General features: G+C 41.1%; 2 protein-coding genes across 2 annotated transcripts; both read left to right on the top strand.

Moving 5' to 3' along the window:
• Positions 1 to 561: 561 nt before the first annotated feature.
• Positions 562 to 13,862, top strand: pcif1 (phosphorylated CTD interacting factor 1). Its single transcript, XM_079242918.1, has 16 exons — positions 562 to 653; positions 3,702 to 3,859; positions 3,940 to 4,064; positions 4,142 to 4,267; positions 4,367 to 4,509; positions 4,592 to 4,746; positions 4,823 to 4,970; positions 5,056 to 5,139; positions 5,220 to 5,319; positions 8,612 to 8,771; positions 8,854 to 9,023; positions 9,593 to 9,679; positions 10,060 to 10,244; positions 10,419 to 10,512; positions 11,546 to 11,721; positions 12,072 to 13,862. Exons 2-16 carry the CDS (start codon positions 3,730 to 3,732, stop codon positions 12,391 to 12,393), a joined length of 2,205 nt encoding a protein of 734 aa, XP_079099044.1. The 5' UTR covers positions 562 to 653; positions 3,702 to 3,729; the 3' UTR covers positions 12,394 to 13,862.
• A 3,994-nt stretch (positions 13,863 to 17,856) lies between these two features.
• Positions 17,857 to 26,674, top strand: LOC306757787 (deoxynucleotidyltransferase terminal-interacting protein 1-like). The gene is made up of 13 exons (XM_079242921.1): positions 17,857 to 18,176; positions 19,550 to 19,620; positions 20,524 to 20,620; positions 20,695 to 20,793; positions 20,891 to 20,950; positions 21,031 to 21,090; positions 21,168 to 21,223; positions 22,809 to 22,851; positions 23,190 to 23,248; positions 23,950 to 24,010; positions 24,113 to 24,184; positions 26,269 to 26,324; positions 26,454 to 26,674. The coding sequence occupies exons 1-13, from the start codon at positions 18,102 to 18,104 to the stop codon at positions 26,560 to 26,562; spliced, it is 918 nt and encodes a 305-aa protein (XP_079099047.1). The 5' UTR covers positions 17,857 to 18,101; the 3' UTR covers positions 26,563 to 26,674.
• The last annotated feature ends 901 nt before the right edge of the window (positions 26,675 to 27,575 follow it).

Raw genomic sequence — 27,575 nt, 5'->3', positions numbered from 1 at the left:
TGTAGCCCTGTAATGATTCATGCATGTCAGAATATGCAATTTACATTTTCTTTTTACACTTACTTTATCGTGTTAAGTTTCCCCATATTTTCTTCTTATAGTATGTTATATACTCATGGTATTTGGTTGTTCCATAAATGATTGCTAAAAACACAATGATTTTTAAAAAAAAGTGTTATTGCTATTAAATAAGTGTAAGCCGAAAGTGCAACAATATATCCTGTCATATATTCTGCTGCCAGTTCACAAAATATCTGTACAGCCTGAATTCAATCAGTGTTTGGTTTCTTTCTGGGAATGTAAGATGTTTGCTAATGTAGCTTGAAATTTCATAATTTAAATTTTATCTGTAAGTGATCTAATTTGTCTATTACTCACACTGTTGGTCTTGTTTCGAAATTACTTTTTTTTGCCGTTTTACTTTCAGTTTCTCTGTGTTTGACAGGGTTCTGGCGCTTTGGAACATATTTGACCTTCTTAACATGGCGAAGGGAAAGAGACACGTCGGCACAGGAAGCGGATCAGTCGCTGCGCCTGCGTAGTAGCTCAGCCCGGTCCCTGTAAAGATGTCTGAGCAGGCGGGGAGGGAGCGGAGCGGAGGACTCGAAACAAGCGCGCAGGACCTGCAACTGTCTGCTGTTTAACCAGTCACGGTAAGGGCTGAAAACTCCGGTAGACCGCTCTGAAAACACCGACACACGGATGAAACTTTAGACTAACGGATGAACTGGGTTGCGGGTGCGTGTGGGGGCAGAGTTTGTAACAAGGAGCAGAAATGTTGTTGGGGGCGCGCAGAGCTGCGGCAGGGGCGTGCCCGCCATCTTGTGAGAAGGAGCTCCGGACTCGCAGCTTCGTGTCTCCGATCAAGCCGAGCGGGACGCCGCAAATGGCTGCTAAAAGCCGAGCCAGCGGAAGGTTACAGCCGCACCGCGTATTTACAGGCGTTTGACCCGGTTCTGCATTACTGGGATCGACACCGACAGCCGCGGTGTCCGTGTGCTGAGCGCGGGCTTCAACGAGCAGCCGCAGCCTTTTGTTGTTCTCCCCCCTCTCCCCCTCTCCCTCCTCCCTGTTTTTTTTTTTATTTTTTTTTGGGAAAGTCTGCCATGCGCATGCGTGTAACTATGGCGCTCGTTTCTACGCGTGAAAAAGAAAACGCGTTTAAATGTATCAATAACCCGTTTTAATGTGTCCACAGACTCCGAAAAAACTACTTCTGATCAATAATATAAATCACTTTTGATATACAACATGGTTTTAACGTTGTTGTCCTCAGATGGTCACCGACCCGGTCTGGACTGGTTTCGGTCTGTTACCGAAGAGCCTGTCACATTTTCAATACAGTTTTTCGACATGTTCGCTTAAATCTCTGTTCTGACCCTGTTCCCGTCGTTTGAGATGCTTTTCCATACATTTTAAACGATACAGTCTTAAGTCCTGTGGTTTTGTTTGCTGTAAAACAGTAGCATACAATGACTCCCTGAAAATCCCAAGACACAGCAGAGCCAGTCAGATGTTTGTGAGCAATAATGTCAGATCTTGTGCTGCTGTTGTCAGACCTTGTATTTATGCATTCATTTGCAGAGCTCTGAAATTGTTGAATGATATTGTACAAGCTCTGGTCTGTCCTAGGATAAGCTCTGTCAGGTTCACATCTAATATCTGGAAAAAACTAGCACCCCAGCCTATATTTGTAATTCTTCTTTTTCTGTTATTGTATCTACTTTTTTTTTTCCATTTTATTTTATTTTCTCTATTTCTATGGACCTGGATTCTGTGTCCTTAATAAAGCTTGAATTGAAAATTGAATTGAATTTTGACCCGCTGCAGAAGATTTCTAATCAAAGTAGACCGTTTTCTTTTCTTTTTGTTGACGAGTAAATCACGCAAACATAGATCTGTGACCCAGTTGGTCATTAAACTAGAACTGTGTAACATCCGGATCTTATCTTGAACCTGTAAAGAAAATTCCCAGTTCTGTTGGTCCGTATGCATGCTTGTTTAAACCCACTGGTATGCCCTTAATATTACGTAGGAACTACGCCTCACGCAGCTGGTTTATAATATCACACATTAAAAAATAAGCTATATAGACCAAGTCACAGACTAAGGAGCACTGAAGAGAAATCAGTTTATATTAACCTGTCATTAAATATGTCATACATACCTATCAGTCGGAGCAGTGTGATGAAGCAGCAGCAGCCTGTCAGGATCAGTTTATTGGGTCAGGTTCTGCAGCCTGTGAGCACAACCTGCTAACCACTGCAGTTTGGGCCCAAAGTCCATGTAAACAAGCATGTTCTTTACCTTCTCAGCATCACTAGGTTCTGTTTGTATAGAAAACCTCTGAAGCAGCGTGTTGCAGGCTCCAGTTTTGGTATCAGGACCAAGTTTAGGTTGAGATGTGCCTGGTGACACTGGTGTCTGGTTCTGTTAGCCTATCAGTAGGTCCATTCAGTACAAACAGTTGTGGCATCTCTGTGAGGGTTTTTAGGAGGGAACAAGATTCCCTCCACAGACCAGAACATGGAAATTCTGCACATTGTTTTTCTTTCTTGTTGCTTTGTAATTCAAACAAGCTTTATTTAAAAATTTGGCTAATAATTATGAATACATGAATAACAAATAATGCAACATTTTTAGTGGTTTTCATGTCTTGTTTTAAAATATTCTTGCTTTATTTTCTTTTTTAAAAAGAAAAATAAAGGATTGTAGCTAGAGAATTTAGAGTTAAAGAAATTGTATTTTGCAAGAGAGAATTGGATTAATTTAATACTGATCTCATTCTGCTGTGAGCATAGGAAAGGAACCAAAACATCTAAGTACGTGTGTGTGTGTGTGTGTGTGTGTGTGTGTGTGTGTGTGTGTATATATATATATATATATATATATATATATTACATTACATAAAAATTTCTTTTTTTGGGAAATAAATGTGGCGGCGTCTTGCCATAAAATCCCAAGAGCATGACAAAATCAGAACAAATGATACAGATCTGCAAATTGTTTACAAAATGTGCAGTTAATATCAATATGCTTTTTTGTATCTGGAAAAAAATAACTTGACAGTATAAACCATCCATCCATTTCGTTAACTGCTTAGTCCAGTTCAGGGTCGCAAGAAAACTGGAGCCTATCCCAGCAATCACTGGGCAAGAGATAGGGTACACCATGGACAGGTTGTCAGTCCATCACTGGGCCAGATAAAACCGATTTTAATCATGCAAGAAGTTTTCCACTGACCCGAGGTCAGCCACGACTATATCTACATTACAAACCAAACTTACAACTTTTCTATTCTCGTGGGCCTGGTTAATATAATAATCTATATTGGTTTTTATGTTAGAGTACGTTCATATGTCTAATTTTTATTTATATTACTTGTTCTTGTTTATGTAAAGCACGTCATGTTTACATACAGTGAAATGTGTTATAGAAATAAAATTGCCATTGTCATAATTAAGATAAAATCTGGCAGAAGTACCTTTTTTATGCAGTTTTGTGGGTTTGATGGCTACACAAAAATAAGGGCTAAAATCACATTTAGTTTGAGGGTTGAATCATAATGTTGAGTTGAGGGGTATGCTCTAGTATCTGGTGGTATTTTACACCCCTGAGAGTTTCTGAACATGAGGGACTGCAATAAACTTTTCTCATTGAAAAGATCTGCGTAATGTCTCCATGTCATTTCCTCCCCTCAGGTCCATGTCATTCTGACGAGCAGCGGAGATGTCCAATGACAGCCAAGGAGTGGTGAAGGGGGAGGCGGCCGCTACCATAATGCCTCCCTCGGGCGCCACTTCCTCTCAAGGACCACCCCTTTCTCCATCCACCGCCTCTAAAACACCTGAGCTCCCAGGTAAACACATCTGGATCCATCTGCAGCTCAGCCCTCACTCTCCCCCTCTCACCTTTCTGTCTATGACCTGTCTCTGACAGACGAGCTGGTCCAGGCCGGGTGGTCCAAGTGCTGGTCTCGGAGAGAGAACCGGCCATACTACTTCAACAGATTCACCAATCAGAGCCTTTGGGAGGTTCCAGTCCTGGGCCAGCATGACGTCATTGTGAGTCAGTGATAAACAACAATGTCAGATGCTGGTAAACAACCCGAAGGTAGAGGTTGTGACGCTTTTGTTTTCAGTCTGATCCTTTAGGTCTGAATGCAGCTCCAGCAGAGGGCGCAGAGGGTAACTTGGGTAACGGTCAGAGGAAGAGGAGGAGCTCTGAAGAGCAAGGGGCGGGGCCCAACAGCTTAAAACGTGCAAAGGTGAAATGTGCTTTCTTGCAGCTGAATCTTAGTTGTTCAGGCGACTGACATGCCGGGGCTTATGGGACATGCAGTCTACTGATCAGGTTTGTTTTTTAGGTGGAGCCCACCACGCCCATCTCTCCCAGCACCCCCGGAGTCAAACCCTGGAGTGCTGCCTCTGAAGACAAGGCAGCCCAGCCGGCCCAGACGGCCACGCCCACAACTCCAAGTCCTGCCCCTGCCCCCTACCGACCAGCTGTGTGAGTTTTCAGGTCACATGTTTCCTCCTGGTTTCCCTCCAGAAGGTCTTGCTGATTGGTTGGTTGTTGGTTGGGGTTTCAGGATCTACTGGGATCTGGACATCCAGACTAATGCTGTGATCAGAGAACAGCCCCCCGCCAATCACCTGCCCCCCCACCCCGAGATTGAGCTGCAGCGAGCTCAGCTGGTGACCAAACTGAGACAGCACTACCACGAGCTCTGCCACCAGAGAGAAGGTACGCACTTCCTGTTCAAAGCACACCTGAACACAGGTGAACCGTATGGTGATGAGTTGCCATTTGTCTGGGTCAGGTATTGATCCGCCACGGGAGTCGTTCAATCGTTGGTTGCTGGAGAGAAAAGTTATTGATAAAGGCCATGACCCGTTACTACCAAGTGACTGTGAGCCCGTCATCTCCCCGTCCATGTTCAGAGAGGTGATGAACGACATCCCCATCAGGTACGCCGTGTCCGCATGACTCCATCCACAGCCTTGGGCAAAAACATGTCCAGAATGTTTCTGAGCTCATGTGTTCATGTCCCAGGTTGTCTCGTATCAAGTACAAGGAAGAGGCCCGGAAGCTTCTGTTTAAATATGCTGAAGCTGCCAAGAGGATGATTGATTCCAGGTAGGTTGCAACAGTTTAAATGAGTGGCCTTATCCTTCCGATGTCAGTGGACGGAGCTGATGTCGACCTCTTCCTTGCAGGAATGCGAGTCCAGAGAGCAGGAAAGTGGTGAAGTGGAACGCAGAGGACACGATGAACTGGCTGCGCAGAGATCACTCTGCCAGTAAAGAGGACTACATGGTAACTTTGTATTTCTTTGCGACATGACTAAACAAGATGATACACGGTTCAGGCACCTCAGATGAAGCGACATTGCAAAGTTAAATTTTGAGTCTGTTACTTTAGTTTTCTGTCGTGACAAGGGCTGCAACGATTACTCGGGTAACTCAAGTAACCCGAATACAAAAATTGATCGAGGCAAATAATTTGCCTCAAGCATCCGTTTAATTAATATCACGTGGTGATATTTTAATTTATGCATTCTCAGACCACTGCGCTGTTCAGAGAGACTACATCACTGTTACAGGTAGCATGTAAAATATATAAAAACAGAATCTGTCGCCTACGATATGTCTGTACAGTATGACTGTTTCACCCGGACTGATGACGGACATTTCAAACAACAGCGGCGAGCGGTTTGCTTTCTGTCTGAAGATTGTCCTTGCTTTGGTCTCTAATCGCCGAGAATGAAGAAGAGGGGAGGAAAACACCGAAAAAGTAGCAAGTGTGGGACCATTTCACACTCAAAAGGGCAGAAAACGTAGTGCAGTGTGTGTGCTGTAAAGCATGTCTCACCTACAATCACAGCACATCGTCAATGTTGCAGCACCTGAAAGGAAAACACCCCCAAAGATTCAGCTTTCCAATTTATATCAACAACAGCACCTGTTAAAACGTACAGTGTTATAACCTGTGATATTAGTCAGCAGTGACGAGGCATGGCGAGGTGTCGGCTGCTCACTCACGTTAACAGTCTTGTAATCCATCCCTCATCTGTCTTTCCCACACACACGCAGAGTCAAAGCGCATGTTTTAGGCTGTGTGTGACGGCAGGCGTAGCCTCTGTTCCTGCAGCAAACTTTTATTCCGTATTAAACAGACACACCTTTAAACAAGCGTGTCGTCTACCAAGACATAGACTAGTTCTTAGATACTTTGGACATGTTTACAAGTCAGTCCTTCTTTCTATGTGAATTCTTTTTAAATCTTTAAAAGCCAGGAATTTGCGATTGGTTGAGATTTTTTTTCTCCACACATTGAGCGCGTGCACAAACACGTTGGCTACACCAATGTATCACATTATAAAACATTTTCCTCATGCATTAGGTAGTAACAACACATGCAACAGCTTCAAATATAAATTTATAGATTTCCTTTGGTTGACTTTCTATTTGTTTTAAAAATTATAATTCAAAAAAATGTAATCGTTAGAGTACTCGATTACTCGTAGAAATAATCGACAGAGTACCCGATTCCAAAAGTACTCGATAGTTGTTGCTCTGGTCGTGACCTGGATAGAAGCAACAGCCAATAAGTGGCCTGAACTATTGTGTGACAGCAGCACATCTGAATCTTGCCTCAGCCTGTAGGGAACCATCTGGTCTTAGTAGAGGATCTTTGTTCAGGGCTCAGCCAAGCGCCAAACTCTGCCAGTTAGAAGTGAAGTCTATGTACATCTGCCAGAAAATTGCAGTTTCATCCCTCATCCGCTAGGGGCTCCAAAACAGAGCAAATCCCCATAGAATCCCATGGCAAAAAGGCCAAATTCACAGTAGAAATAAACATGTTTACAGCCGAGTACATAAGTAAATAACATTTCAGGTTTAATAGGTCAGGTTTACCTTCATGACAACTGTCTCAGCTTTAGCCTGCCTATGTCTGTTAGCTGGTTAGCTCGCCGAGCTCACAGCAACAGACAGGTCAGAGTTTGTCAATCATACACCTGCTGCCTCTCTCTCAGTTCCACCTCTTTGCCCATTTTTGTATCTTATGAGTGACAACACAATGCCAAGATGGAGATGGTGGGAACTGCCCAATGAGCTTCAGTTTAGTTTTTCAGAAACCTACGGGTGACGTCACGGAGGCTTCGTCTATCTTTTTAATATACAGTCTATGGTATCAGGTTCTGATCTGGTTTATATCATTCTGATTTATGATGTCAGTAATTCCATCACTAGATGTAATCATTAAACTTTAAACAAAGTAATTATTGATTTATAATAATTATCAATCAGAATTAAATAAGAACAACTTTATTCCTGCAACGTTTTTTTTTCTTTTGTCCTCAGGAGGAAGTAAATACAGTCAAAGGTAAATGAATAAAAACTGGTTCTCAGGAATCTCAGTTTATAGAATCTCTGAAATGCAAAACTCCCAGCTTTACGTTCAGACACTCTTCTGCTGTAGGTGCTGATGTCTTGACAGCAGCCGAGTTTAGAAATCTGATCCTCAACATGTTTGATCTTTTTTTGGTGGAATGTCACTTTGCTGACACTCAAACTCTCATCCTCTCAGATCTTCATGTAGTTTGTGATTTCTTTTTTTCTGAAGATGTCCCCTCAGGTTCGGAGCTTTGGAGGGGTAGGGCTTGTGTTTATTGAGTACAATCAGTTCAAGGACTAGCAGGCAGATCATATAGGAGACGCCTCCTGCTTGTGATGAGCACAAACCCTAAAAATTTGTTTTTTTGCAGCAGTGACTGCTACTTTTATGGATTCAGTTTGAACTCAGTGCAGATTTCTCACATCTGTTTCACTTCAATGACTTTAAAAGTCAGATGAAATGCGAGAGACTGTTTAGATTGAGGATGCTTAGAAAAAGATCATATATCCTGATTGACTGAATAGGATCTGGAAAATATCAGATTTTTGCTTTTCAGACTGTAATAAAAAGATCAGATATGGCAAACATATGAACAAAAATGAGACTGAGACCAGCAAATACCTTCATCATTAGTATTTGAGGGTTTTATTGTGAGCAAAAATGTTGTTGTAATTCATGTGTCTAACTTGTCTTTATGCAACGTTGGTGCAGGTCTGTTTTCTTCTGTTGTACCATCTGTTTTTCTCTTTCTCTAAATGGCAGAAGTTTTTTTAATTTATTTACTTATTGGACAGTTTGGTGAACGCGTCCCATCTCTGGTCCGGATTAGCTCATCTATTTGACATTTGATAGGCTACCATTCACATGTGACAGATGAAGGATTATAGACGGTTTTCCAGTTTTATCCAAAACTCAAACAAAACTGCATGTACTACTATTTTAACAGTATCTTAATTTTAGGATTGAAAAAAAAAGGTTGTAATTGTGTATTTTGACTGACAGATATTGAAGTATTGACTCCAGTGCACGATATGCCCATCTCTAGTCCTCTTCCTGAACCAAGACAGATCAGCCACGTTGAGATCTGCGGTCTCATCCATATGTTCTCGTGGCTGCAATGAACCGTGCAGCTCTGCTCATCGTTACCTGCTGAACTCACCTGTTCTGACAGGTAGAGTCCAGTCATTGAGTCCACCTGCTGTGTCTGCAGGACCGTCTGGAACACCTGAGGCAGCAGTGCGGTCCTCATGTCGCTGCTGTTGCCAAAGACTCAGTGGAGGGAATCTGCTCCAAGATCTACCAGCTTTCTGCAGAGTACAGCCGCCGCCTCCGGCAGACACATCTGAGCCTGCTGCAGGACCCACCCACAGGTACACACACACACACACACAAGTTGCTACCCCATGTGTTCCTTAGCATGTCTATATTGTTTACCTTAATTCTGTACTACAGAAACTTGTGCTTCACCACCACAATCCCGGTTGGTCTACTGTTACCCTGTTCGACTGGCGACGCCGACCCCGGCCCTCCCTCGAGTTGAGCTGCACTTTGAAAATGACGTAGCGTGTCTTCGCTTCAGAGGAGAGATGGTCAAAGTCAACCGAGGTCACTTCAGCAAGCTGGTATGTTTGTAAAGGTACCAGCTTCTTAGGGTCCTAGTGGGCACAAACGGCGAACTCTGACTCTAACCAATGGCAGTCCATAAAATTCTTGCAGGTACTGAGGGCTGCTCTTATAGTTCAGACTACTGATGACCGCTCTGGTGGTACCGGTCGCTCCCCTCAGGTTTCTGACAGCTGTTCTCATTCTTTTTAGGCATAGTGATGGCTGTTGTCAAGGTCTCGAGGCTTTTCTTAGTGAAACATCAATGTTCAGTAACAGAGACGATTCAACCGTTAGACCAGCGGTGTCTAGAGTTGGTCCTTAAGGTGCTGCAGTCCTAGATGTTTTGGATATTTCCTGCTGCAGCACACCTGAATCAGATTAATGGCTCTACATTTGTAGGCAGGATTTGACAAAAAGCATTTGAAGTTAGACATTTAATTTTAATCAGGGAATGGAGGGAAACATCTAAAGTGGCAGGATTGTGACCCTCAAGGACCGGAGCTGCACACCCCTGAATTAGACACAGGTCACTGTCTCCTGCAAGCTGACATCTCTTACCTGTCTCTCCTTACCTCCCTGTCTCCAGGAGTTATTGTACAGGTACAGCTGTATTGATGACCCTCGCTTTGAGAAGTTCCTCTCAAGAGTTTGGTGCCTCCTCAAACGGTACCAGGTCAGCTGATTTTCTGTTTTACTGTTCAGTTTCTCCGTCTGCATTCATGACGAAGGCTCTGCATTAACCCTTCATCAGGCACTCGCTGAAATACTTGGAGGTTTTAATTTTCAACCACAGAAAAGGATATTAAAATATTTGAAGATATTACACCATTTTAAAACTGGGATACTTTATTTTTCTAAAATGACAGGTTATAAATTGTTAGTGGTTAGTACTAAAAGAAGTCGCTTTCCCTGATCTATAACTGGTGTTGAGAACTCAGTGTGGTTCATTGATTTAATTGATTAGCATGCAGAGGTATCGTGTATGTACAATATTGTCCACAAATATAATAATTTGCCCAATAAAAGGTTGACATGGTTTGTATGTGTGTCCAGGGGATGTTTGGGAGCAACGCTAACGAAGGCACGGGTCTGCAGGGGGCTCTGCCGGTGTCTGTGTTTGAAGCGTTGAACCGGCAGTTCGGAGTTTCCTTTGAGTGTTTTGCATCGCCGCTCAACTGCTACTTTAAGCAGTTTTGCTCCGCCTTCCCTGACATTGATTGCTTTTTTGGATCCAGAGGGTAAGCCTGCACCTGCTGAGGTCCACATGATGTCACAGTGGAGGGAATGTGGTTCAGGTGTCCGACTCAGTAAACATGCTGTTGTAAACACCTGCTCCCGAGCCTTTGTACTTACTTTATTTACATTTGTTGTGTGTTGATTATAACCAGCATAACTTACTGCTGCACCTGCAGGCCGTTCCTGTCTTTCAGTCCAGTCAGTGGCTCATTTGAAGCAAATCCCCCGTTCTGTGAGGAGCTAATGGATGCAATGGTGATGCACTTTGAGGTCAGTACATCAGTGAGCTTTCTGAACTGGATTGGTCCATTAAGGAAAGATAAAATATGATAAGATAAACTTTATTTATAGGTCCGGGAGATATGACGATATATATCGTTTGGACAATAGAAAATGTTTGTTTCATATGAGAGATACAGTTTATGCCACAATAAGGTGCTTTACTGCAGTATTTTACATCAAGATGGGCTTTGCGGCATGCACGCTGCAAGAAATAAACAAACATGGAGAAAGACGGTAGCAGATGCGTTTCAGAGCAGAATAATTTACTAAAAGATGACCAGCCAACAAAAAAACTGAGGAGCTTGTTCTTTAAAAGAGGAAATTTCTGTCACATGGATGCAGTTTTATAAAATGGCCGACGTGGAACCGACAACAGACTAGCTCACAGTCCCAACAACGGACTCCGACACAACTAACTCATTTTATCACCTGCACAAGAATTATGATAAAGAATAGAGTCAACAAGCAAATGTTGTAAAAGCAGCGTCAAGTGGTGACAAATGCGGCCATAATAAACTCCAGACGCAAATGCTGCAACAGGCATTTACCCGTGAAACGTCATGCAGCCATAGTTCTTGCAGATGTCAGGAGATCACTGCTGTCGTTGCCAAGCATTTTATATTGTTATGTATGTCCTTATGGGGATATTAAATGAGCTGTTTCAGGATATGAGACTTTGGTCATATCACCCATTCCTAATTATTTATATGGGGCTTTTCATAGACACAAAGTTCTTAACAATAAAACATACAACATATGGAGAAACACAACAGTAAAATATAAAAGTCTATTTGGAGCTAAAATGTTTGCCCAAACAAATATGATCTTAAGAGCCTTTTAAAAGCATCTACTGAATGTACAGCGCGTAGATCCTGGGGAAGCTCATCCCAAAGATCGGGAGCGGCATCTTTAAAAGATCGCTCCCCCTGGGTTTTATAACGGGTTCGTGGGACAATCAACAGGTGTTTCCCGTACGTCCATTGGGCACTGGTCTGGACTCACTGTGGTATGTGTTTGTTAGGAGCTGTTGAATCAGTCCTCAGAGCCTCTGTCCTTCATCGTCTTTGTCCCTGAGTGGCGAGATCCAGTAACTCCAGCTCTGACCCGCATGGAGGGAAGCAAATTTCTGCGACACCAGCTGAGCGTTCCACCGTATGAGCACGAGTACCGATCTGGGAGTCAGCACATCTGCAAGAGGTACTGAATTTACAGAGGTTTTTCCAGGATTCTGCTGGGTTCTACAGTGTTCTTTGGGGTACTACAAGGGTCTATGGCCTGTCCTTTGGGTTTTTACAGAATTCTTCTGGGTTTTACAGGGGTCCTTTGGGTTATTCAGTGCTCTACAGGATTGTACAGGGTTCTGGAGGTTTTTCTTGGTTCTAGCGTGTCCTGCTGTGTTGTACAATAATCTTCAGTGGTCTTCAGCGTTCTACATGTTCCTACAGGCTGTCTTGGAGTCATTAGACCTACAGGGCTAAACAGTATTTTTCAGGGTATAAATGGAGTTCTGCTTTAAAACCATGTGTGTATGTTTTTGTGTTTTTCAGGGATGAGATGTACTACCGAGCAGTACACGGTACCGCAGTGCTTTTCCTCCAAAATGATGCGGGTTTTGCAAAGTGGGGTCCGACTCCAGAACGTTTGGCAGAGCTGACAGCAGCTTACCGTCCGTCTTTGTCCCGCACCTCCTCTCTGTCGTCTCCTGGCCCTGCTTACATTGCCCCTGCAGATAGAGACTCCACCCCTAAGGCCTCTGACAGAACACAGAGTGACGTGGCCTCACCTGGTGGCCATGACAACAATAACAACAATGGTAGCAGCAGCAGCAGCAGCAGCAGCAGTCCTCAAGATAAGCTCGCTGCTGTGTAGAAGGGCGGGGATTGTAGTGACCACGCCCCTGGTGTACGTTTTCTGAAGCCATCTTGTCCTTTAGATTGTCTCTCACCAGCATCTGTAGCGCCACTGAAAGCCCTCCATCTGTCGGCTCGTGATTGGTTGAATCTCTGAATCTTCGCACATGCAGCTGATTCATGTCCAGGTGTGGCACTTGCATCTGAAAGACTCAGACAGAGGCAGGTGTGTCACGGCGCCACCAATTAATAAGCCACCTGTGATGTCATGTGACTGGGGAAGATTCTGATTGGCTCTCAGCGGACTTTGGTGATTGTTTGACAAGGCAGCTATCGTTTCTAAAGAACTCATCTTCCTTTTGACTCGGACAGCATCTGGAGGAGTCCCACCCTTCAGCAGGATGGAGTGGGCTGGATTAGAGCTGGATTCAGACTGGTGAGCAAGGGGAGAAAGGGTAGGGTTGGCGTCCTCACGGAGGGGGCAGAGCTGCAGAAGACTCTCCAGGTGTGAAGTGTGACGAGTCATTTCATGTGTTCAGATAAACGTCACATAATGATGACGATCAGTTAACATTAATGTTCGTAGCCTCTATGTCATGTGACCTCTTAAAAAAAAATATATATATATATATATTTTCATAAATATGAAGATGTTTTATTAAATGTATTTGTTGAGAAATGGTTGTTTTTCTTCTGTTTGCTTTTTCTACGTCACATTGTTCGCCAGTTTTATTCAGTTTTAGTTGGTTCAGTCCGGTTTAATCCAGTTTAGTTTGTGGACTTTTGGCTCCTCCCACTTCTCACTGGCTGCAGCAGCTGTCTGCTCTCTGATTGGCTAGTGATGGACCTATCAGACGTCTGTCTCTGTGTAAATACTGTACAGTTGAACTGATCTGAGGTCTGTTGATGTTGTTTTTTTTTGTTTGTTTTTTTATTTGATCTAATTTAACCTTTTTAAAGAGATGAGATGCGTTTGTGTTCTTACAGAACCCGAGTTTTGTTTTTACCAGAACCAAAGTGTGATGATGATGACAATGGTGAAGAACATGTTTGTACAGTAGAGTGTATAACTCGGAGCTGGGATCCTGTTAGTCGTGCATGAATATGTTTGGACAGTAAACCGGAGCAGCGCCGTCATGTGACCAACATGTTACTTTCTGTCACCTGATCTGAGGACATGTAAATGGACTGAAAATGGAGTTGAGACATTTTATTGATCCCCTCTATAAACCACAGCCCATCCAATGGTCGTCGTCATCCTGATGAAGAGCATGTTAACATGGAAACCCGCCATGACATGGTCTCACCTTTGATCTTTAGATTAAAAACTCAAAAAAATGTCTCCAGTTTATTTTCAGTCTAATGTAAACATTTTTTTTGTTGTTTTTATTTTTTTAATCTGTGGCACTGACGGCGTCTCATGGAGCTGCAGATGATCACACCGTGGCCCATTCCAGGGTCTTCTCAGCTGCAGAGTGTAAATACAGCCTGTCCTTAATCTTGCCTGCAGACAAACTGCAGCTTCTCAGTAAAAAATATCAGAGTGAATCCAGAACTCCTTGTCATTCTGCCGTAGTCGTCTGATTACTAGCAGGGCCTGGTCAACAGAGCCAGAACATCCCTTTAGGGCAGTGTTTTTCAACCTTTTTTGAGCCAAGGTAAAAGTCACAAGTCACAGCACAAACCAGATTGTTAAAGAAGTCTATATTAATAATTTAAAGTCCATCAAAGACTCTTACATAGCCATCAGATAAACGCAAGAAAAGAGAATTTTGGGATTTTTTTTCTCTACTTTTTAGACCATTTAGGTGCAGTTGGATAATTTCTCACAGCACACTAGTGTGCCACGGCACAGTGGTTGAAAACCACTGCTTTAGAGATGGTGGGATCTCCTGTGATGGTTCTGGTCTTTATGAACAGGTTTTAAGTATGCTCAGATTAACAGCAGGTGTAAAACAGGAATTTACTTCCAATCTGTTAATATTTGTTTCTTAGCAAACTCTGAACTTAGAGACCCATCACATAACCTCAGATATACAAACTGACTCAGCTGTTCATTGTGATTTCCTTGGTAACAAGATGCAGGTTAAACATATTCTCATTCAGTGGTTCACCCATCAGGGCAAAATTTAAAAAATTACAAAGTCAAGCATTGCATTCATAAAAAACAAGAACACACCTGAAACTTGCTAAAACCCTTTCTAAGTCAGCTGAACCAATGAAGTCAGACCTGTCATCACTAGAGAAGAAAATTACTGCATTTCCTCATAATGCTGTTCTATTAGTTGAATGTTTAATTTATCTACCAGCTACTACCTGAAGAAAATGCACCTGAATAGGAGAGAAATATAACAGTACCACTGTATGGTCAGTACATGAAAGCTCGTATTTTTCTTTGAAACTTTTCCAGAAATAATTTTATAAACATAGCAGCACATCAAGTTAGTTTTACACAACTTGGCAAATAAAATGTACACTTTGACTGGTCACAAACTTATCAATATGCATCTCAGTCGACTGGATCTCCGTCGATCCAGTGAGTCAAACAAGTATTATTAAATAAGTGTGAAGTCAGTCTTTGCAGTAAGAATTATGAAAGCCAGTGTAGGGGAACTCTTGGATATCTGTGATTACAAATTAGTTTGATGATTAGAAATGATTAATCATTAAATTATTTTCACTGTTACTATTCTTGCAACATACAACAGTAGTCATCATTTTGGCATTGTTTTTTCTGAGTTACATCAGCTGTTAATCTATTCTAGTTATTTAGCAGACACTTTTATCCAAAACGGCTTGCATATGAGATAAAATATACAGAGAAAACTGAATGACTCTAAGTTTTACCCATTAAATTGAACTATTTTACTGATCACATCTTCTCAGAAGTTCTGAATCTTTGGACAGTAGCACGCATGAAGTACTTGACTCTTTATTAAACTTCAGGCAGAAAGACTGTGTTATTTTGCTCCTCAGTAGTTGCTTTTACATGGAGCACTTTAAACCTGACCGAATATGCAGTCAGAATCAAAATGCGTCACAAAAACAGAATTTTCTATCCAATTTAGAGAGTTGGTTTAAAACTTTTCACAATCAGATGAGTAGCAAAGAAAATGACCGCTCATTCTGATGGTTTCTGTTGTGGCTGATGTTTCTGCGCGAGTTTGAACCACTTGGAGGTGTTATGTGATGAATGAGTTTCAAGGAAAAACTGAAAAATGGTGGGACAACAACAGGACACATACGTCATTGCCAGAAACTGAAACAAGAATTACTGTGCATTTCGACGGTCAACAGGTTGAGCAAATAAAAAATAAAAGCTCTTATTCTTCCAAACTAGTAAGTGCTCATGCCAAAAGCCTTAGGACCATATTGAATCCATCATGCTGATAGATTGCTATTATCTGGTGTCTTTGTAGCAATGTTAGTCAAGATCTCTGATCAGACTGATTACAATCGGATAGATAAAATACTTGTCCATGTAAATGTAACTACTGTGGCCACAACTGCAAGAAAACCCACAGACTTATCCTCTATGCTTATCCTTTATGTCAAGACCTCAAGACCTGGTGTTTGTGAAATAGTTGCAGGGTGAGTTGATTGGACTTTAAAAGCTGTTTGTGAAATGGTACCTTTGTAAAAATTAAGGACAATTACAATTGGAAACCTTCACATTTCTTCATATACTGAACCTGCAAATGAGGTATTTTAATCCCCAAATCTCTGAAAGTCTTAAATACTATCGAAAGATTTTGAACTTTAACAAGTCGATTTCTTGCAGAAATGCTATAGGTTTTGTTGTTTTTTTTTAATCAAGGAAGTCAATATTTTTAGAGATAGAAATTTAGTGACATTTGAAAGGAAAAACAAAAAGTGGCAGTGGTTGAAAACTGGTGACCACATTTTGTGTTGAAGTGCAGTTGCCCCACCCCTTGTGTTTTCCCTTGTTTCACAGTAGCAGCAGCCATCTTAAATCACACCAATAACAAAAAAGCACATTGGAATTTCCAATGCGTGCCCCTTTTTTATGTAACACCTCAAAGTAATATGCTTTTTGCAACAAAGCGTCCTAATAATTGATTATCAGGCTCCTTGAAGGACTTTTGCCGCTGAAATGAAGTGTGATCAGTGTAAAATGTAGTACAGAAGTTATTCTACTCTGTAGTATATAGTATAGTATAGTGATTTTGATGACTGAACCAGAAAATAAAAAATGGAAATCAAAATGCCATGAGCCCTGCGATAGACTGGTGAGCTGTCTAGGGTGTACCCTGCCTTTCGCCCAAAGACTGCTGGGATAGGCTCCAGCATCACCGATATCCTGAATTGGATTAAGCAGTTAGGAAAATGAATGAATGAATGAATCAACATACCTTGAAGAAGAGGGACAGAACTAGCATTGATGTCCACAAAGGAATTTCAGAGATCCTTTATTGGTATTTTGGACGCTGAATAATTGCAATCTTGGATTATGATCATCTTGAATCATTCCATCATGTAAACACACTACTGAACAGATCACTTTATCAAGCATCCATGTAAACTGTCAGCTGAAATCCCTAATCAGATTGATTTCAATCAGATGGATGACATTTTTTTCCATGTAAACGCAGCAAATGATTGGCAGTTTATTTAATTGTAGAGTTAACACTTTTATTGAACAAGGAGATCAGTGATGCTTTCACTTAAATGGACTAAACATGATGGGCACTGGTGCATACTTTGACAATTTCACAACCATTGACTCATGTTGGCTCCTACCTGGACAGCTGTCATCACCTTTATGTCCACAGATGGACAACAGTCTGTATCTTTGGTGTTATCAAATCAAATCAAAGATACTTTATTTATCCCTGAGGGGAAATTCAAGGTTCAAGCCAGCTCGTCCAAGGTTTGACATACAGACAGTTAACATTTACAAAACCGAACTGAAGCTTAGGGCCCGCAGCCAGTTTTACCGGTGCCGCCTTATAAATGAGGAGAAGATGACATGAGGAAGGATGGATGGGTGTTGAATAAAAAAGAAGTATCTCTACACTTCACCTAAAGGGGGAAGAATAAAGATGCAACAAAAAGAAAATTTAAATTGAAAACAAAGCATCATTATTATTGTATAATTCAAATTACAGATAGCATTTTGGATAAACCCAACAAATTTAGTTTATTTATACATTAAAAAAAAAAACATCTTTGCTGATAATGCCAGGACACTGCTCCCAGAAAAGAGGTGATTAATCACCAGGTACATAAGCGTACTCACTAGATGCCCAACCAGAAACAAAAGGTTTGCTATCCACATGGAACAGCAAATTTCACACACGGACAAACAAGGTGGGAACGGACACAGTTTCTGTTGTCATTTTTCCACTGAATACTTTTATTTTGAAACCGGAAATTAGGTCTGTTTAATTGTAACTTTTATACTGAAGTAACGCTGCGCGGAAGAGACCACGTGTTGTGGCTAGCTTCACATAACCGGAAGTAACCTCAGCATCATTTCCTCGAAACAAAATCAAACGCTCCGAATTGATTATTGATCATAAGTTTAGTTCGGACCAGCAGTCAGACTGTCTGCGATTTACGAAAGACCAAACGAACCCATACCGAAATTCTGATACCGCACATAGTCGGTTCCTTGTGTGTTTAGAGCTTTTAGCCTAGCATAGTTAGGGCAGCTGAATCCGGAGCAGACTGGACCCAACCCGACCGGACCGTACCCTGTCCATCATGGGAGCTCACCGCAGCGAAGGGGGGCGGGAGTGGCTGGAACAGGACCGAGTGGAGAACCCGGAGCAGAAACCGGTGAGAACCCGAGCTAATGTTGGCTAATCTGTTAGCTTAGCCTGCTAACACCGAACCGGAAAGACAAACATGACGTCACAGATTGAATTTAAAAACATCAGATAAAGTCAATTGATTACAAATACGAGTTTAACTGAGCAGAGTTTTTTTTCTCTCTCTCTCTGGGATAAGGCAATAAGCCAGATTTTCCTGGTTAAACTTATCTTTTATTTGGTTTTACATCAGCTGGGATTAGTTCCTGGTGCGGAGTGGGACCACTTTCAATACCACTGTTTAGACAAAGATATCTTTAGACAAAGATATTAATACTTCGGATGTAAAACACTGCTTTCTATTTTAGACGTTCTTATTAGCTTTTTGTGAACATTAAGTACACATCTGCCAGACGTTTGCAAAGGTTGTATATGAGCTAAATTTATATCTGTACATTGGCTCCTGGTCACCTACAGGATTCAAGTCCAAATACACACCATTACTTACATCAGGGATCCCCCAACCCTGGTCCTCAAGGACCACTGTCCTGCAGGTTTTCCTAGTGTTTCTTGCTAGAAAGTACCCAATTCAGATTCATGTTTGCTGAATACACATTGATTTGATTTAGGTGTGGTGTAGTGGGGACACTTGAAAAACCTGCAGGACACCAGTCCTTGAGGACCAGGATTGGGGATCCCTGACTTATAGAAATTTTGTTACTTTGTTATAATTTTATGCTGTTTTTTTTTTTTTTTTTTTTTTTTTTTTTTTTTTTTTTTTTGTTTGTTTCTATGGATTTTATTGTAAAGCACTTGGTGATTTTATTTGCAAATAGTCCTATTGAAATAAATAGTACTTACTTTTAATGTGGATTAATGCTTGGATTAAATTTCCTCAGCAATATAGACTTCCTCCTCCACAAAATAGCATGTTTTTCTGATCAAATAAAACTGGGTTGCTGTAGAATACAAGTAGTTATGTTGGCATTATTTCCGATTAGAAAGTTTTACCATATAACTTTTAGTATACTACACATTCAGTTGTTCTGCTTTTGGGAAAACCTATTCTGTCCCTTTGATTATTACTGCCATTTTCCTTTTGTACAGATTGTATGCTTTTATTTCTTCATCAGTGTCTATTTTTGGTTGTTGCTCACCTAAAGAGAAGTAAGGAGCCACAACTTTTCCATGTCAGCATTAGTTAATCTGCAATCAACCTGTGTATAGAGAAAAGAGGATAAAATAATTAACTTGACCCTTGCTCTAATATTTTATAATAGGAAAATTACTGGAAACCAAAGAAAAAGAACGATTTAATATTATTGATATGATAATCATCTGTTATTGGTGTGTGTGTGTGTGTGTGTGTGTGTGTGTGTGTGTGTATATGTATGAGTGTAGAAGCTGTGGAACGTGATGATCAAACACAGACACATCCAGAGACGGGGGCGCCGCTCACACACCGCTGTAAGGTAAGAACTTCATGAGACCAGTTTAATAACCCAGTAGAAATGGTTGTGGTCTGGTGTTACGAAGCAGAGGACATGTTACTGGAGTGGGACTCAGGAATAGGTGAATAGTCCTGAATCTGAAAGAAACAGGACCCTGACATCTAAAAACGCCAATGGCGGTTCTGGTAGGAGGAACTGGGTCTGGGTCTTCCTGAGGAGGTCTGGGTGTTGAACAGAACCAATAAGACCCACTACAGAACTTTTGCAATTTTCCCTGTCACACGCCCCTCATTGACGGCACCCATCTTGCATCCTACCTGACCTGTTAGCTCTCTTTAGGTTATTTCTCGCTTGTTTTGTTTGTTTTTGTTTTTGCTGAATCAGCGACGTCCCGGGTTTAAAACAGCCACTGGGTTTTCTAGCGTGGACAAAAAGTCTGCTGTAACATCCCGTCCTGTCCCGGATGTAAAAGTTGTATAGTGCGGTATCTCAGCCTCGGGAGGCTCCTGGGCAGCAGAGGCTCTAGAAACGCACATGATAGATGTCGCTGTGTCTTTTAAGAAGTCCAAAACGCAGAGTTTTAAGTTAAAAAATGTTATATAATGTGGCTAAAAACGTGAAGAACATTTCAAAAAGAATTTTACTGTTTCAATATGAACGGTTTGTCTTTGTGTGCTTGGCGTCGTGAAACAACCTGATATTTTTACAGAAGAAACCAAACTGGTTTCAGACTAGCTCTAATGTGATAGTTGTCAGTCACCAGGTGTGTTGTCGCCTCTTCCACTGTGTTATGGCTGCAGTTAAGATTGTACATTTCTGGTCCTGGACCAGTCTTTTTTTTTTCATTCAGAACCGACACGGGCCCTGCCAGTGTGAAAACTCCTATCCCACTAACTAAACCTGTAATGTCCTGCTTTCTTGCAGCTACACAGATCCTCAGGTGTCCATGGACCTGCTGAGGGCAGTGCTTCAGCCCAGCTTCAATGAAGACATCATGGGTGTTTTCAGAAAGTACCAGAAGGTCAGAGGTCATAGTGGGGATGGAGGGTGAATGGGTATGAGCAGCAGGTGTGACCAGGTATGTTTGTGTTGCAGTTCTTTGACAAGGCGGCGGAGAACGTGAAGTTGAACGTTGGAGTTGACGTGCAAACAGATCAGCTGATCAGAGAAGCGTGCAGGAACGTTTTGGAACATGTGAGCTCACTTCCTGTTTGGCCCTGATGGGATGTGACTTCCTGTTCTTCCCTGTGCTGCTCTATGACTTAATTTCTCTGTGTGATGTCATCGCCAGGCCAAACAGCTGTTTCCAGATGTGGAGCTGAAGAGGGCGGGACCAGAGCTCACTCTGAAGGTAGGATTGACCAGTCAGAGCAGCAGAAACAGACAGCATCCCGGTTCTGATCTGGTACTTTACATGGTTCTGTGTTACAGCAGAGATCTCGAGCCACCGATGAAGACTGCAGTCAGAGAGGAAGTCCGCTCCCTAAGAAGGTATGGTGGGCATAAATGATCAAAGATCCAGTCAAAGAAGCAGTCAGCAAATCTCTCTGGTCATTCTGTGTCCTCAGAGGAAAAGTCGTCCAGGTGGTATCATCTCCGCAGATCGACCTGTTGGCTTCTCTCAGTGAGTACCTGACTGTAACGTCATTACTGTGCAGATGGACGCCAGGGTCCTCATTCATCATCTTTAATTGAAACTGTCCTAAAACTCATCTAACAAATGATATTTAGAATGATTGTTTGTACAAGGAGAGAATACTGGTCTCTATTTTTTAAATGGGAATTATTAAATAATCTGATATCAAGTGATAAAAACAATTCAAGAAAAAAAATGTCATTTTTTAAAATGAAGTTTGGGCTCCTAGTGGCCTTTTATTGACAGTAGCTTAAAAGTAAAGAGGGGGGTCATAGAAATTGTGCAGTAACACACAGCAAAGGGTAACAGACTGGGTCTCAAAACTGGGCAGACTTCATGGAGGACCTGTCACTTGTGTAGATGATGAGGCTGTTTTGCAGTTCTATCAAATCTAAACCAAAAAACCCCCAAAATTGAATAAAAGGAAGAGTGCAATCACCGATAAGACACATCTGCAGTTGGAGGAAGACAGAAACAATCAGAATGTCCACGTCTAGATGTTGTATTTTCATCCTGTGAACCTTAGTTTGTCTTATTTGTTTGATCGCAGAGCTTTTCAACTCGGATCCATGAGGGCTGCAGCCCTGCAGGTTTTCAACATTTCCCTGCAACAACACACCAGACTCAATCTAATGAGTTGTTGTGCAGAACTTCATTGGTTTGTCAATCCATTTCATTTGGGTCAGGTGTGTTGTAGGGCTGCGGCCCTCATTGGACCAAGTGGGCTGTGCCTGTTTTATAGAGATGATGGCAAAGTTAATTTGATGTAAATTACACACACATTCCCAGCAACACCTCCCTTTGATATGATTTTGAATTGTTGAAGAGTAATAAATGCATTTTCCAGAGAAAAAGTATCAGGTGGGACATTCCCTGACCAGCACTGCATTACACGTTCCTGTCTCCTTTATGTTATGTTATACGCCTGGATATTCACCATGATAGGAGTTAATAGTACTTTGAATGAATGAAATGAAAGAATGAAAAATACTTTAATCCCCAAAGGCAAATTCAATATTGTAGTAGATAATAATTAACTTGAATTTTTTTTTCTAATAATTAACTTGAAAAACACTTTTTTTTTTTTCTTTGTAACACATATGCTATATCACTGCAGAACTCTAACAGGATCTCTGGTGTCTGATCTGAAATGATCTCAGTGATCCTCTGATGCTTACAGAGACGTGCAAAGTTTGAAATATTATTTATTAACACCAGAATGATGATGATAAGTTCTCACCTGTCTGTCACAGGTTTCTTTTGTGTTAACACCTGTTACGATACAGGTCTGTTTGTTTTTTATTGATTATTACCTGAGTAATGATTATTCAAAATAACGAATATGTAAGCTGGGATCACTGTGTTTCCACGATCCACCACTAGATTCTGTGCAGTGGCATGGTCAGAGGAGTTCTGATATTTAAGAACATTTCTAAGTAGAAGAAGAAAATGGTAAATTCCACACTTTACCTGAAATTGTTCTTATGCACAAGATGTGAACAAATCTGCGCACGAACAGTTGATAAAGGAGGGTCCTGTACTCGGACATCAACATTTGTTTGTTTATCTTCAGGGTGAAGCCTAAAGCCGAGCCCATAAAAAGGGAGGGGCCAAAGGTAAGTCTGTAAACACACTCAAATACACAGCAAGTTTACTCTTCATTATCATCATCATCCTCACTTCATCGTCATCATCAGTTTATTAAACTAAATTTTATTTAAAGTTAAAAGGGTGTTAAAGGGACAATAAAGACATGTAAAACGAATGTTAGTCTAAGATTAAATTGATGTTAAGTGAATGTTAATAAAACAAAGTTAAACAGATAACGAACAGACCTAATGACATTTGAGATGCTTTTTTCCTCGGCTGTTTGACAGAAGATCTCAGGTGATGTTTGTGTATCAGTGGGATCCTTCGACTAACAATAATGGTTATGGTGGTATTTGTGTTACAGTGGGATCCATCCAGACTCAGCGACAGCAGCACCTTTGTTCTTGGCTCCAGAGCTAACAAGTGAGTCAGAAACATTTTGTTTGTGTGTATGTAAAATGGATTGAAACATGGTGAAAATGTGTGTGCGTGTGTGTGTGTGTGTGTGTGTGTGTGTGAAGCCTGAAACATCACAAAAGTATCTGAATGAAATCACTGGAAGTTTTCTGCCTTGTGTCTTAGACCTCTTCCTCCTTCTTTTCTTTGACCAGATGGATTCACTTTTCTTTCATTGTGTCTGATTTATCCACCTTCTTCGTCTTCACTCTGAGCAGAACTCTTCTTCTTCTGTTTTATAGCAGTAACATGACTTTCGGTGTGCAAGGTTCATGAATGATTATAAAAAGTTTAATTTGGCCCAACATGACAGCTCACCTATTTCCTATAGAAGTCCAGAACTTCAGTTCGATTGTTTTTCTCTCATCAGAACCAAATCCAGAGAAACCATGAAGATATTTTACAGCATAGTTAATCTGAAATACAAACTGAGCATCAGTTAGTACAGCATTAGTAATCACTCTGATGCATTATACAAACTGAGTGAGATCAGCATCAGATACCATGGCGATAAGTTCAGCATTAGTAATCGTGGTGATGCATTATACAAACTGAAGGACTTTAATGTCAGTTACCATGGTGATAAGTTCAGCATCAGTAACCCTATGCTGAATTGTCTAAAGAAATAAACAGGAAGTGACTCATCATGTGATGTGATGTTACTGCAGGGCATTGGGAATGGGCGGGACCAGAGGACGGATATATATCAAACATGCGGACCTGTTCAAGGTAAAACTGCTTCATACTTCCTGTGACGTCGTCACCAATCACCATCATTGAATGACTCCCTTGATGTAATTAATATTCTGTGTGTGTGTGTGTGTGTGTCAGTATGCTGCTGATGCAAAAGACAAGCAGTGGTTGGCTGAGAGACATCACATGAGGGCAACAGGAGGCAAGATGGTGAGCACACACACACACAGACACACACACACACACACACACACTGGTTCTTAAGTTCGATCCGCACCAGCTGTGGTTGTGCTGCAGGACAGCTTACCTGGATGGACTGTATGTTACTGATGACAATGAGGATGATCTGGGTGTGAAACATTAGAACAGTTCTTTATTCACCTTAAACTAAAACACAAAACAACAAACAAATAGAGCTATTGCTGTCACAGTAGTAAACAAAATTCAGAAGGTTTTTCTGACTTTCAACCTTCAGATGACTGATGGAAACAGATCAGATCCAGTTATGTTGAGTCTGATCCAAAAATCCATGTTAAGATTGAATAGAATTGTGTTACCTGACGGTTCAGATGGAAACAGAACTTTGGAAGAACCTGTGGGTCCAGTCACACATGAAGTCAGACCCAGCTGCTGCAGTGACGCTCTGCAACCAGTGCTGGGCAACAGAGGCTTGAGGGGTGGCAGACAGACTGAACTTGGATCAGTGTTCTGGCTGAGCGACATTGCTGCTCCATGAAGAGCATCCATCCCCAGACTTACTGGCAGGTGGAACTGTAGACCTCAGACCCAAATAAACTAAAGCCACTCAGGATTGGTTCCTGCTATTCAGGGTGAGGCGGACATCAGTGATGCCACTAACACCAAACTCACAGATGATTCATTTTATTTGTAAAAGTCCATCTAATCTGCAGTAATGTAATGGTAAATAAACCAAAGGAGGCTTTAATGCTTCAGTGTTTAGAATTACATTAACTATTTAGAATGAAATGATCAAAAGATGTTAATTTAATCCAAACTTATCAACATTTATCTATATCATCATCCTTTTGAAGTTTTCAGAGGTCTATGTTTTGTTTTTTTTAAAAATAACATTGAAGATATTAAAACGATGGACCGGAAGATATTAAGATATGATTAAAACTTGCAGCTTTCAGCTAGATCAACCATTCTCATAATTTATGTTAATTAAATATTTATTGTGATATTTTTATTCCCAAGTCAAATATTTGATCTGCTTGTGCAGTTTCTGAATAAAGTATATTATTATTATTATTATTATTATTATTATTATTATTATTATTATATTAGTAGTTGTAGTATTAGTAGTAGTTTGTTATTACACCAGGAATAGATGTGTCTAATGTGTTCATTTTTTATGTTAATGTTTTATAAGATGAAATTCTCAGGAGTTTACGAGAAGATTGGGATTAAAAGCAGAGAGCCGCCGCTGAATCATTGTAAATAGACTTTGGTTCATTCAGTTGGTAAATACTCCCACATCTTTGTGGTGATGACGTTGTGCGCATCCTCTACATCAGGGGTGTGCAGCTCTAGTCCTGGAAGTCCACAATCCTCTAAGATCAGAAACAAAATAAATAAGTAAAATAAATAAGTCATCAAAATAATAAGTCATGATGCAGAACTGCAGTTTGTTGGGTTAATTTCATGTGTTGACTAAGGAGTACATCAAAAACTTTCAGGACAGCAGTCCTGGAGGAACAACTTTAGACACCCTCGCTCTGTATATATCTGTTTTTTCATTCATTCTCTCCATGTCTACGTGTACTCTGGCTTCCTCCCACACGGTTAGTTGATTGTCACTCTAAATTCTTCCCAGGAGTGAGTGTGAGCGTGAGTGGGTGTCTGGCTCTCGCTTGCTACTTGCTTTGATAAACACCAGCTCCCCCAGTGACCCTGAATGGTAATGAGCGGTATGGAAAATGGATGGATGGATTGTAATTAATGCAACATGAGTGTCTTTGGACAGTGGGAAGTATGCAGTATGCAGTTAAACTTTTCACCTTATTTGCTAAGTAAATAAACGTTCCAGTTAATTTTCTGTCAGTCTTCTCATGTGCTGTCCGTTTGTACCTGAAGTGTTTGAAGTTTTGCACAAATTTAGAAGCAGAGAAACTGAGAACACAGTGAAATGACCCCTGAGCTTAAGCTCTAAGTTCTCTGTGGATCTCTTTATGTATCTGTACTGTAAATGCATCTAAAAGAACCAGACACATATAGCACACACGGAAACATGTTATTCAGAGGTTAGACCACCTGAACTTGTGTGTCTGCAGGCCTACCTGCTAATCGAGGAGGACATCCAGGATCTGTCTCGCAGTGAGGAGTACAGGTTGGTTATCACAGGCCCCCTCCATGTTGGCAAATGTGACTAACGTTATATCTGAAGAGTTTCTTTTTTGCTTTGGTCACTTGTTTTTCACCTGTTTTCTGTGGTTGTCATGGTAATGTGCATGTGCAGGGACTGTCCAGATGTAAGGATGGATGAAATGAAGCCGTTCAACGTTCCTGGGTGGATGGTGGAGAAGATGCAGAGAGCCATGGAGGCTCAGAGAGACAACGACCCATGACCGCTGATCATGTGACCCTCAGGCTGTGGTCTGATTGGTTCCCTGTTTTGTTTTGTTTTTTTCTTTATTTACTGTTTTAAACATTTCTAATAAAGTGGTTGGTGACGCTGAAGGATGTGTATTACTGCACTCAGAAAATTGAGACCAGAACAAAACCATGAGACCAGGGTCCTACACCAGTGTTTTTCAACCTTGTTTGAGCCAAGGGACACCTTTTTTTCATGGAAAACTCACAAGACACACCACAAACCAAAATGTGTTGGGGTTTTTTTTTAAAGTCCATATTATTAACATAAAGTCCATTTTGTCAAAGTATCTTGAATAGAGATAAGATAAACACAAGAAAAGGGAATTTTATCATCTTTCACCTGGGCCTGTTTGGATGACCACAGAGCTGCTTTAGACCAATCAGGTGAAATTGGATAATTTCTCAGGGCACACCTGATGATCACTCACGGCACAGTGGTGAAAAACTGTGTCCTAGACTACTTGGATTCAGATTTGTGCATTTTGTTTGTGAGCCTTTTCCTGCAAAGTGTTCATTTTCCCTTGTAAATATACATATAAATATACTTATTTTTCTGAATAACTACAGATTTTAATGGTAGAATATATACAGGTGTCACAGAAATCTCTTAATTTAAAACTCCATCCATATTCTGAACCACTTCATGTAATTAAGAGTGACAGGAAAGCTGAAACCTATCCCAGCAATCATTTGGCAAGAGGCAGGACATACCTTGGACAGGTCAGCAGACCATGACAGAAACAACCAATCATTTTCACACTTACTCCTAGACCACAGTGCTAACTACGAGGGCTGTGATGATATGCTTTTGTCCCGATTCGATTCTGATTTTTTTTGGGTACCAATTTGATTTAAATTGCGATTCTCACAATTTTTCGATAATGCCTTTTTTTAGATTAAAAACAAAATAAATGTATAAAACTTTTTTTTTTTCCCACATCATTTTTCTTGATTTCCATTAGGAAAAAACAACCCAGTAGCCAGA

The sequence above is a fragment of the Telmatherina bonti genome (assembly GCF_933228915.1).
Source record: "Telmatherina bonti genome assembly, chromosome: 6".
Taxonomy (NCBI): domain Eukaryota; kingdom Metazoa; phylum Chordata; class Actinopteri; order Atheriniformes; family Telmatherinidae; genus Telmatherina; species Telmatherina bonti.
This window is presented reverse-complemented; position numbering and strand designations above follow the sequence as displayed.

Bases quoted from the DNA above. Each gene is read 5' to 3' on its own strand.
- pcif1 (XM_079242918.1), top strand. From the start codon at position 3,730: ATGTCCAATGACAGCCAAGGAGTGGTGAAGGGGGAGGCGGCCGCTACC. The intron at 5,320-8,611 runs GTAACTTTGTAT...CTGTGTCTGCAG, and splicing joins CCAGTAAAGAGGACTACATG to GACCGTCTGGAACACCTGAG. The intron at 10,513-11,545 runs GTCAGTACATCA...TGTGTTTGTTAG, and splicing joins CAATGGTGATGCACTTTGAG to GAGCTGTTGAATCAGTCCTC.
- LOC306757787 (XM_079242921.1), top strand. From the start codon at position 18,102: ATGGGAGCTCACCGCAGCGAAGGGGGGCGGGAGTGGCTGGAACAGGAC. The intron at 23,249-23,949 runs GTGAGTCAGAAA...ATGTTACTGCAG, and splicing joins CTTGGCTCCAGAGCTAACAA to GGCATTGGGAATGGGCGGGA. The intron at 24,011-24,112 runs GTAAAACTGCTT...TGTGTGTGTCAG, and splicing joins AACATGCGGACCTGTTCAAG to TATGCTGCTGATGCAAAAGA.